The following is a 12,326-nucleotide window of genomic DNA, read 5'->3' as shown; positions in this document are numbered from 1 at the left end:
CGTTCTAGCGACTGAAAAGCCTGAAAAGCCACTGAATCCATCTGAATCCCCAGATACACGATGGACTGTGTCGGGGTCAGATGGGACTTTTCGGAATTGACCAGGAGGCCTAAGGCCTTCGTCAACTGTAACGTAGTCTGAAGGTCCTTCAGACACCTTGCTCTTGACGACGACCGTATGAGCCAGTCATCTAGGTGGTAGAAGAAGACTCTTATCTTCGAAAGATGAAGCCACTGCCACGTTCCGCATAAGAAGAGTGAAAATCATGGGAGCTGTGCTCAGTCCGAAGCATAGACCTCTGAACTGGAAGACCTGTCCTCTCAAAATGAACCTGAGGAACTTCCTGGACCGAGGATGGATGGGGACATGGAAGTAGGCGTCTTGGAGATCCAATGACACCATCCAGTCCCCTGGTCTCAAGGCTCCCAGGACAGACTGATGTTTCCATTTTGAAACTTACTTTCTTCACAAAAAGGTTCAGTCTGCTGACATCTAGGACAGGCCTCCATCCCCCAGACTGCTTCGGAACCAGGAATAACCTGTTGTAGAAGCCTGGGGAATCCGTAGAGAGTACTCGTTCTACAGCTCTCTTCTCGATCATCTGATCTAGTAGTTCGAGGAGAATCTGTTGCTTCTGTGGCTGATACGATGGCGACAGGTCTATGGGCTTCGTGCTCAAAGGAGGTATGGAGAGGAAGGGAATCTTGTATCCCTTCTCTATAATCTCGAGGGACCAGGTGTCCGTCCCCCTTGCTCTCCAAGCCTCTGCGAAGAGAGTGAGTCTCCCTCCCACCGGTGCCTGAAGGGCAAGGTCGTCATTTCTTCCCCCTGGGTTTTGCGGGGGTTCTGCCTCTAGCAAAGGCTCTTCCTCGAGTAGAAGCTCTTGAGGGCGCTCTGCCACGAAAGGGCTTAAAATTCTTCTTCGGCACTGAGTTACTCGAGAAGAAGATTGCGCCGTAGGACGTCTAGATGATTTAGACAGCAAATCCTGTGTCACTTTCTCCTTAAGGTTCACAGATAAATCTTTTACCATGTTTTCTGGAAAAAGAAGAGAAGAAAAGGGGGCGAATAGTAAATCTGCTTTCTGTGCCGGGGAAACTGATTTAGCAGTAAAACTGCAGAAAAGCGCTAGTTTCTTTAATATCCCCGTAGTAAAGTGGGCTGCCAGCTCATCTGAGCCATCCCTCACTGCTTTGTCCCTACATGACAGGACGCTCTATAATTCTTCTAGCGACATTGATTCCAGGCTCTAAAGACTGCAGACCTAAAACTCCTAAGCACCAGTCTAGGAAGTTAAATACTTCCAGCGTCCTGTATAATCCTTTTAGATGGTGATCTATTTCGGGCATAGTCCATGAAACCTTAGCCGAGGACAGGCAAGATCTCCTCGGTGCCTCAACCAGGTTTGAGGCACCAGGTTTGAGAAGTCACCTTGTGCAGACGAAGGTAGCCTCAATCCTGTTTCTTCTCCAGTCTCATACCATATACCGGCTCTCCCATTTAGCTTAGCTAAAGGAAGAGCAAAGGAAGTCTTTCCTTTTGTCTTCCTTGATTCCATCCAGTCATTCATTCTTTTGAACGCTCTCTTAGTAGAGAGCGAAGAAGCCATCCTAACAAATCCAGGAGCTTTCCTAGTCTTAGATGAGGATAGTTGCGAAGGCGGGGAAAGAGGAACTGGTGCCTGGAACTTGTCCTTAAACAAGTCTTTCAGTAAGCGTGTTAACGTGCTATAATCCGTAGATGCTTCTGAAGGCTCTTCCTCCTCCGCAGGACGAGCATCGCTAGAAGACTCTCCTTGATCTTGACGGGCAGAAGGTTCTTTAGCCGAACAAGAAGCCATTAAACCTTGAGGCCCTGTTCGTAAAGGGGGGCTCTCTATCCGCTGGAGGGATAGACGAGGTAATGGGCGAATGCTTTGTTGTTTCCTTTGAAATCTTAATACTTCCTTGTAAAGGCGAAATTCGAAGCAATTAGGGGAAAAGGCTCTTCAACCGTCTAGCTCCTCGCAGTCGAGTACGCCCATCTTTCTGAAAGGCAGAAAAGTCCGATTTAGGTTGCACTTCGCGAATAGTAGGGCGTCTAGTGTCATCCAGAGCGTCCTTGCTAAGGTAGCGAGAATTAGGACTCGCAGAAAGTCACACGTCTCCCAACGTAAGTTGTCGATCTCGGTGCGCTTTATTGTCTATAAGACGAACCGCTTTATCCAAAGCTTCTTCCTGAACGTCCTGGTAAAAACTTTGACCCGAATGAATGACGCTTATCAAGTAAAGAAGCGTCCTCAAAAGCGTCCTGAAGCGGGACTTGCTCCGAGGGACATAGAGCGTCTTTCAAACTACGCTCATTTAGCTTGCATCGGGGCGTCCTCCCGAACGTCCTGGTGAGTCTTACGACTTCCTTTCGAGAGACGAGAGCTCTCATACTCTAAACCATGAGCATCTTGTCGATATTTATGTACCAATTCTCTTTCTTGAGGGGTAAGAACATAATCATACTCTAAACGTTTGTCTCTTTGAAGGAAAGGAATCCTAAAACCTTTTCGAACGTCCTGATACTTCGGGCGTTGGTAGGCGCTCTCCTGATAGAAACGTCTAGTTGATCGAGCCGGATAATCATGATAGTCATGACGTGAAAGGCGTTGTGTCGAAAGGGAGTCCTTAAAAGGACCTTCTTCCCCTTCCAGGTGAAAAACTCTACGCTCGGCAGGATCTAGAGGTTTCTTCATTACAAGAGGAGCATGTTGATCTTGATGCGTACTATGATCTGCAGAAGCTTGGTGAACGTCTTCACGAAGCTTCTCTTGAACGTTCTCAACCTCCTGACAAAAGCGAGGGCCGCCTGTGCGACAACTAACGCTTCTGTTACGCCCCCCCGCTTCTGGAAACACTCTCCCCGGAAGCACTTGCGTGTTCATGGTTGAGTCTGAAGAATCCAGAAGACGATGACGAAGGGGAGGCTGAAGAACGAGAAGAAGTCGACAAAGGTTGCTTCAATCTTTTAACAGGAAGCCAAAGATCCTTTCTACGAAGTTGGTGCTCCTCTTCTCTCCTTGCGAAGAAAGACGACAATTGTTGACGCAACTGCACACGAGTCTCATTAGACAGAGAAGTTCCACGTTCAGGAGGACTTTACATTCTAGCACGCTACACACTCTAAAACTAGTAGAACTAGATCCAGACATATTTAAAGAAATCCAAAACCAAATTCAATCAAAACCACAATTGCGTATGCCAATCCACTGAGCAAAGTCCAAAAAACCAAGAGACAATCAAATACTCAAGTGAACAAAGTTTATCCATAATCCTAGGCGGTGGTACTGGAAACAGTTGTTTACAGCACCGGCGACAGAAAATCTGAATAGAAGATGGGAATGGTTCCCGACACCCGCCTCCCAGCGGCAGGAATGGTTCCTGACACCCACCTCCCAGCGGCGGGAATGGGTACTAACCACCTGGCCGACCACTGCGTATGAGGGGTGTTTTGAAATTTTGTCTGACTTCGGCGAATACAGCTATATATAAACGTATATATATATCTGACAGGTAAGTGTCATGAACAAAAGTGAATATAGTGTATTAACCCTTTCATGTCCAACTGACGTAATACGTAAAAATACTCTATCCCTTATCTATCCAACTGACGTAACGGTACGTAAAATTTACCTAAATTTTTCGTGCGTGGGGTAGGGGCATTTTTTTTTTCATTTTCGGATAAGTAGTGATTTCCACAGGCTAGATCATACCTTGGACCGTGTATCTCGGGTATCAATACGCCAGCAAAGTAGTTTCTGTACTGCGCATGCTCAAATCCCGGTACTGCGCGGTTTCTTACTCTCTTTTCTATCAATTTTTTCACCGGCTAGACTTATTAGTTTTCCATTGATTTGTATGTCAATACTTAGAGAATTTTATTGGCTTTCTCATAAAAAAATTCTTTCGCCTGACTTTCATAGTTTTTGGGTTACGAACAAAAATATAAAAATAAGTAAAGCTTTTTTGTTTTTTTGTTAAATTAAATAACTCACATTTTTTCGTATTTAGAGAGCTGGGACTCTTATTCTGACTATTCCACCATACAATACTAACATTTAGAAAAAAAAAGGACAGAAAATGAAAGTTGTTGGCATAAAATTTATATTTTCGCAGAATTTTCTATATAATAATTTTTTTGCACTGTCGAGCGCTCCCAGATACCTCGGATCTCTGGGGGGACAGTGCTCAAAACGAAGTGGATATGAACGAGTTAAGAGATTTCATGACATACATCCCAGTAAAGGAAAAACCAAAACCAACAAAAGATTTCAGCCTGAAGAAAGCCACAATGTAAACTTTCATTAACCAATGGAACTTTACATTAACCAATTTCAAAGCAAATAAATATCTTACCTGTATCCTAAATAAGCACAAATTTCACCTCCAATCTCTTTCTTGATATCATCAGCACACACTACTTCCCAATCTAGTCCAGTGCGTAAAACCAAGTAACCACCTGGATTGGATTCCAGGTTACCAAACTTGTTAAACACCAATTTGCCAGGTTTACTTAACAGGCCCACTGAAAAGATCAACACTTGTTATCTGTAAGTTCTAGGAATCAGGTTGGTTCTACCAGAACAAGTTAGTAAAAAAATGCACTGGTTTTTTCAGCGCAACCAAGTTTTCTGTACAGCACAATGCTGTAAGAAACACTCAGCCACAGCCAGTGGTGGCCTGTGTTGTTGGCACCTATACCAATGCAAGATGAATGATCATGCCTAACTTTTAGCTTAAAATAACTACTGCGGCTAGAAAGCTGCAATCTGGTATGACTGAAGATTCAAGGGTGGATAATCAACATACCAATTTGCTGCCCTATAGCCTCAGTAGTTTTTAAGATGTGAGGGGGCACAGAAAAAGTGTGGATGAACAGAAAACTAAAACCCGTTCATGTTAATGATTCCCTATAAAAATAAAATTCCTAATTTATGCAACAAGGGCAAGCAACGTTACATGTATGTATTAATGTTTCAGCTTCCTCCTAAACTTCCAAGATATACATCAAAATTTCTCAGCCGAGCAATAAATTAAAATGATTATTTAGGCAACTTTAATAGTTTTAATTGACAGGAATCCAAAATACTTACTAGTATATTTCTAGCTTCTTCATATTCTGAATACATAATTCTGAAGTTAGTTAATTCCCCCTCTTGAACAAAATTGCACAGAGAAAACGGCAATTGAAGTTGTGTTAAAAGGTTTAGTAAAGATTGGAGGGTAAATTATCATAAAAATTATCAACACTACTATAATGTGGTACTGCGCACACTGAAAAAAACCAGAATGGAACCACATTTGCATGAACAGTACCCTCTGAGGTGAAGTGGGATGATATCGAACCCTATTAAAATTTTGATTCCAGGAGATATAAAACAGTAAAAACTTTAAAAAGTACACTTACAACAATGTATTTCATCCTCCCCGTAGATGCTGTCTTTCTCAGCATCGCAAACTGCACTCTTAGGCACACACATCCGACTCTGGGGAGACAAGAACTGGTCTCCACAGTGATCTGAAGAAAAAAGTAGCTACTTAAGTTTCAACAGTGTGTATTTAATGAAAAAGGGCGCCTTGACCATATAAAGCAAAAGCGAATTATGTAATCTAGTTTCCTTGTGTATTCCATACTCTCTACTGGTTCCCATAAAAATGTGAAAGCAAGGAAACTTTCATTTTTTATAGGTATTAAATATAAAACTTGATATCTTTATGAATATGCCTAATTTCAACATCTTGGTATATAGCAGCCTTTGTTTTACAAAAACCCTAATGCCTAAGCATGGACAAGGCCAATACTTTTATGTAAATCCGTTGGCACAAAAAAAATGCCAATTTTTTATGGCCATTATTTCCCACCAACTGGGTTTAGAGAAAATTTGCCACAAAAACTTAAAACCCCCATATACACTGTTGGGCATAAACAATAAAGTAATTTTCAGAGTTTAAAAACTGAAGCGCCCAACTCTAGAATATCTTAACTGCTACAGCTAAATTATTTTCACTTACTGCAAAATTCATCACTTAGGTCGAAGCAATCATAATATCCATCACAGTTAAAGTCACTCCTAAATTTCAGCAGCCTATCTAAGCATGTGCATCCTATTTCATCCGTGCCATCAGTGCAGTTTTTCACTCCATCACAAACAGAATCCCAAGATATACATTGCGGCACACTGTAAAACAAGACAAAATGTATGACCATTTACTAATACTGTACTGTACTGTACATTTACAAGTCATATATAAACGGCTGCTATAGCCAATTACCAAACTGAAGTTAATGGCACAAGCCAGATAACACAATTAGTTTTAAAAATACTGAAATACCACACACACACTACTAAAAAATGATCATATTACATAAACCTTGAACAAAACCCTAAACTATCACAGATCACCAGTCCATTTCTACAAAGATAGAATACTTTAGCACAAGATCTATCAATCCTTCTAGTAGATATTTGGATTTACAAGTAGCCAGACATTCTGAAGAAAAATAGACATAAGGTAATTAACTCTTCAATGTTACATATGTAGAGCATTTGTAGTCTAAATATTAGTTTTCTTAAAGTTAGTTTTACACATTATGGTTTCAAATATTAACACTTTCTCCAAAATCCTTAATTCATGTACGTACCTAATTTCTAAGATTCAAATCACATTGTTCTAAAAACACTAAAAGTTGTGCAAATTTGTACTACTGAAAATTTGGCTTGTGTTCAATAGCCAAGTAGAACAGGACATCTTGTCAAACTTCCTGTCAAGTATGCAAATCTGTACTACTGAAAATTAGGCTTGTGCTCAATAGTCAAGTAGCAATGGACAGTGTCAAATTCCCAGTCAAGTAGCACTGGACATCATGTCAAACTTCATCAGGTAAGTAGTAGTAGCAGAAGTGCAAGCTTCTTGCTAAATTTATTCTAAATTCATTCATTAGCATTACCTTTAAAATCTTTGTACTGAAATTCCCTATACATGCACCAGTTAAAACTCCCAGGGAGTAATTTTCCCAAAAAATCAACTCCTTTGGGCCTACTCCACAAGGCTAGAGCTCTTGCTCAGTGGACTGAAAACACATCAAAATACAAAGCTGATCCCTTACAATTTACAAAATCTATCAGTATGCAAGCAAAAACTTTTACAAATCTTTCCTTACATCGAACAAACAAAGTCATCTCTGGGGCAATCAATTCCTTTGGGCTTATAGTTGAGAAGGATGCTGTAGCTATTATTGTATCCACCATTGTCTCGATTTTTAAGTAAAGGTGTAACAGGTTCATCATCTGATAAGAGGAAAGACTTCATTTAAAGGAATTGTAAGCTACATAATTACCCACTAACAATATAGTATCAGTTAAACCTCCGTGCTCATATGATATTCAATCCTCACATTAATTTTAATATTTCAAAAGTGCTACACATTTTCTATCCTCATTTCTCCTAGATAACTACACATTGCATAATTCACCACAGAATAATTACATGCAGGCTATCAAAGCCAATAATAAGGAATTCTAGAATCATTACACATCTAGTAGTTCAGCCTAAAAACAGTATTTTAAAGCCATTATCAGAATCCAAATTGAATGATTGGATGCATTTTAATTTGTGTAAATAGATGTGTTGTGATTAAGGGTGTTCAGTGAAGAAAAACTACTTTCTGCCAAATTCAGTGCAAGATTATGAAAAATTACATTACAACTCAACCTAATCATTGACAGAAGAACCAAGAAGCATTCCGATTATTTATTATTTTTTTTTTACTAGTACCTTCAAGATCAGATACCGAAATGAAATAACAGAAAACAGAAGCACTATGGAGTGAAAGCCACCAAAAAAATATGCCAGGAACTAGCCAAGAGCACAGAAACTTACAGATACACTGCAAGTACAGCTGGGATGACAACAGCTTCCAGGCCAGGGTAAGGCTACACCATGGATCAGTGCCAAGCGCCTTATTCAATACTGTGCTAGATGTTATACGATCACAAGTAACACGTGAAGATTGTATATCAAGAGCCAGCAGGAAAAATGAAAATCAGCAGTACCTAGCGCTTTCGTGTATTCTTGATACACCTCATCAGGGTACAAAATATAAAAGAATGAAAAATAGCTTCGAAATATCAAAGGTAAACATAAAAACAAAATAGTAAAATACAGAACAATCAAACGCCCTTGTCAAGAAGCAAATGGTCCGCAGCCTAAAATTACACTCAAAGGACAACAACAAATGGAAATGGAACTACTAAGCAGTCAATTACATAGTTACGAGGTTGTCAACAATACATTTCGTAAGCCAGTTATCTAGTTTATATTGTCCGTTGCTAATATTAAAAACACTACTTGACTTATATTTTATTATACTAGATTCTAAAATGTTTCTTTTAATAATGTCTCTACAAAATAAAATTTCCTTTGAATTGTTCCAATTAATTGTGTGATTAAAATTATTCATATGTAAAAAGAGAGAGCACTCTATGTACTTCCTACACGTACACAATATTTATGTTGATTTAATCTTTATGCCAGTAGTTTGCCACTTTGACCAATATATTTTTTATCAAAATCTGCATGGAATTTTGTAAATGCAACCGGTTTGTAAATTTGGAGAGTTCCTTATTAAAATTGTTCTTACAGACTGAGTGTTACTAAAAACAACGTTAACATTAAAACACAAAAGCGCTAGGTACTGCCGATTTTAATTTTTCCTGCTGGCTCTTGATATACTGTGCTAGATGTAATGACTAAGGATGTCAAGGAGCTGGATTTAATGCCAAAGAAAGAAGAGAGGAAACCCCCTTACCTTCTACACTATTGGCAATTTTGACTGACAAATCAAGAGCTATGGAGAGGGATGAAGGCAAGTTGAACAATAAATGTGTTAAAAGAATAAAAATATAGTCAAGGCTTCAGGAAGAATTCAAGCTCGTGCCAAAAATAAATATGAAAATAGTTATGAATTTTGAGACAGAGTGATAATTATGCACACAAGTGATATGTTGACAATACAACCATGCATTCACCTATATATACATACTATATATTGGGTTAAAGGAAGGTCTTAAACCTTATTGCAAGGAAATATTTACAGAATGCTGAGAATACTAATTGCAAGATTTCAAGTATGTATACATATCTGATAAGCTACCTACGTACGGAGATTCCTAGATATTGTATAACTGGGATCTAGTTGCGATATTAAATTCATAAGATTCATGACCGTATGCAACTGAAGTGGGGGACAAAATGCATAACATACCAGCATTTCTAATAAAGGTATTGTCACACTGAACAAATACCCAGGAAATGTGCAGCATATCTACAGCCGAGGACTGTAGGCTACCTTTCAAAATAAAAATTAAACAAGTCTCATGTGATTCATGCAATGAATGAGATGTAGTAAAAAAGGTGTAGAAGATAGAGATGATCGGCAAAAGACATACACAGCATTTGGTAGTTTGTAGCAACTTAGGTTTGGTTACCTACACAGCATATGGTAGTTTGTAGCAACTTAGACTTGGTTAAGTTGTTCATGGCATGCATTATCAATACAAACCATTCATGGAGTGTCTGTGAACCAGACCACTGCATATGAAAAAGGAAGTGTGTATCAGCATCAATCTCTAAGGAAATAATTATCTAAAATTTTCACTAATTGCTTCAAACATATCCTTAAAAGTAGGCCCAAGGTCATCACAAAAGGGTTGTAAAGTCTCCTTAGGCCACTGTAGACTATCAAAGCACTTACCTGCAGGGGTACTAGACACTGTGGATGTTGAAGGCTTAGTAGGAAAAAGTAAACCAGCTGAGCCAGTGATTCTAGTAGTTCTGGGTGTTGTGTTGGTGGTAGTGGTTGTACTACTAGTAGTTTTAGTGGTACTAGTAGAATTACTAGTATTAGTAGAAGCAGTAGAATTGGTAGAATGCGGAGTAGTGGTGCTTGTAGCAGTAGTAGTGGTCCGATTAGCAGTAGCAGTGGTCCGATTAGCAGTAGTAGTAGTACTAGTAGTAGTAGTAGTAGTAGTAGTAGTAGTAGTACTAGCAGTAGTAGTGGTAGTAGTAGTAGTAGTACTAGCAGCAGCAGTAGTACTAGAAGATGTGGCAGGTGTAGAACTTTTGGTATTTGTCAAAGTTAAACTGTCATGACATCCAACTTCATCTTGGGCTTGCAAGCAGTCCACCTGTGGACACAGAAAAAAACAGCTTTAAAATTAACTGCAACCTCAACAATCACTAACTGCGACCTCAATAATCTCTAACATAAGGACCTAATACTTTACTGCATTATGACAAAATTGAACAGGTTCAGCCACTGTTCTCTGTTCAGACCAGGAGTGATGTGTAAGATTACCAAACATTTACTCTGGCTAGGGATCCCAAAATGGTTGCCAATTTAGCAGGAAAATATGGAAATTTCATAGGACAATGGATTCCAATTTCTACTTTAAGATTAACTATCCTGGGATCATTCTCTCCTTCCACTACTATTTAATTTTTCCATTACTAAGTCCTTTCTTAGTGCATCACACAAACAATTCTAGTTGAATTTCCTTTCTGTAATGATTATGCAAGACACCTGAGGCCTCTTAATCAACTGGAAGCATACAGGTATATGAACAAGTAACTAAGAACCTTACTGAAAACTTTATAAGAAGCTAAACTAAGTTACATGAACTAAAATTCAATCCAATCAGTATACTTAACTTTTCCATTGTCAAGACATCTAAAAGTGTACTCATGATATAAAAGTATTTAAGAGACCCCAATACATATACCATTCCCTTAATTCTGATCTGCATGACAACATAAGATTATTCATGTTGCCTTACATGATGCTCTTGAAAGCTAAATAAAACCTAAACAATGCAAGCAGCTCTCAACTTACCTTACCATCACACACCCTATCCAGAGTTAAGCATGTTCCTAATGAATGCCTACATTCTGCTCCTTTGCAAGATCTACGAGGTCCTTTGTTGGTGGGTGGAAGGTTAGCAGCGTTCTGCATTTTCTCTGCAGAATGCAAAATTATTTGTTATCCAAGTGTTCTGTTTTGTATTCTTAAATGTTGCAGCTGTCCTATGCTAATTTTCCCCAACATAGTATTTGTTACTGTAAATCACAATTATGTTTTAATTAGTACTTGGGCACATCATATATTACACAGTCTCCTACATCTTTAACTTTTATGTAAAATGGACAAATTATTAGCAGTTATCTTCTAAACTTCCCATAACTGTTTCAAACATACTACATTTTGGAACAGCAATGTTATTTGGTTAATTAAAAAGTTGAAACATTAAGTAGTCCATGTACACTTTACTTATTATAATTAACACTCCACAATTGATATTCGCTTACCAATTGTGTTAAAGATCCAATCTCTGTAAAATGTCATTCTGCTATAAACACCGGGTGAGTTGGGTCGTGCACAACCAGAACCAAATGAAACTGCTCCAGCTTGGACCCATATCTCTCCTCTAAAATGACAGCAGTAATGAGAAATTTCTTTCAATTCACTCATATTAGCTGAATCTCATACAAGATTGCATGCCACAACTAATCCATTTGAAGTTTTGTTAAAAAGCAATATTCCTGAATTAACTTTTAAAAGAAAGGTTTCATAGGAGACTAGCTTCTGCAATACATCTAAAATAATGCTGGCATGATGCATATACTAGTATTACATCTTACTCTGGGAATCCTGGCAAGACTACCTTTTCCTTTCTGCAATATTTTTCATCTTTATTTCATCCCTAGAGCTCTTAACTCTCTGGGGAAGTGGAGACAGTCTTTAATAGATTATAACCACTGTTTATCTCTTATTATTTCAAGTATTGTTACTTTGTCTTTCATAAATGAGTTTTGGTTTGTCTATGAAACTGCATTATTCCATAATCTTTACCAGGGATAAAAATACAACCTTATAAAGAACTCACTCTCTACACATCATGGGACCACCACTATCTCCTTGACAAGAATCTCTCTTGCCTTCTGGATACCCAGCACACACCACTTCATTGTCACGGACATGAGAGTAAAAGGTTCTGCAGGTTCCCATAGTTGGCAAAACAACCTCCTGAAGCTCATCAGCTGCAAATTGATTTTTACAGAAATAAGTTTACATGGATACTACTACTATATCTTTCAAACTTTATATTCTACCAGTAATGCATTGTGGGATATATCAAAACAATACCTATTCTTTTTGCAGAAATTTCATAATGTACCCAAAATGCAATTTATTTAAATAAAATGGTGTATGTACAGTAATACCTTGGGTTACGAATTTAATCC

At 38.6% G+C, this 12,326-nt stretch overlaps 1 protein-coding gene across 1 annotated transcript in view; it reads right to left on the bottom strand.

Annotated features, from left to right (window-relative positions):
* LOC135210071 (serine protease nudel-like) overlaps window positions 1-12,326 on the bottom strand; it is a 54,611-nt gene that overhangs the window by 22,499 nt on the left and 19,786 nt on the right. The window contains exons 9-16 of the mRNA XM_064242869.1: window positions 11,969-12,122; window positions 11,391-11,509; window positions 10,918-11,042; window positions 9,781-10,213; window positions 7,189-7,315; window positions 6,039-6,205; window positions 5,434-5,544; window positions 4,383-4,551 (exon numbers count right to left, since the gene is read on the bottom strand). Coding sequence (XP_064098939.1) covers window positions 4,383-4,551; window positions 5,434-5,544; window positions 6,039-6,205; window positions 7,189-7,315; window positions 9,781-10,213; window positions 10,918-11,042; window positions 11,391-11,509; window positions 11,969-12,122 — 1,405 coding nt within the window. The remainder of the gene's footprint in view (window positions 1-4,382; window positions 4,552-5,433; window positions 5,545-6,038; window positions 6,206-7,188; window positions 7,316-9,780; window positions 10,214-10,917; window positions 11,043-11,390; window positions 11,510-11,968; window positions 12,123-12,326) is intronic.

Source organism: Macrobrachium nipponense, chromosome 39 (assembly GCF_015104395.2).
Source record: "Macrobrachium nipponense isolate FS-2020 chromosome 39, ASM1510439v2, whole genome shotgun sequence".
Taxonomy (NCBI): domain Eukaryota; kingdom Metazoa; phylum Arthropoda; class Malacostraca; order Decapoda; family Palaemonidae; genus Macrobrachium; species Macrobrachium nipponense.
This window is presented reverse-complemented; position numbering and strand designations above follow the sequence as displayed.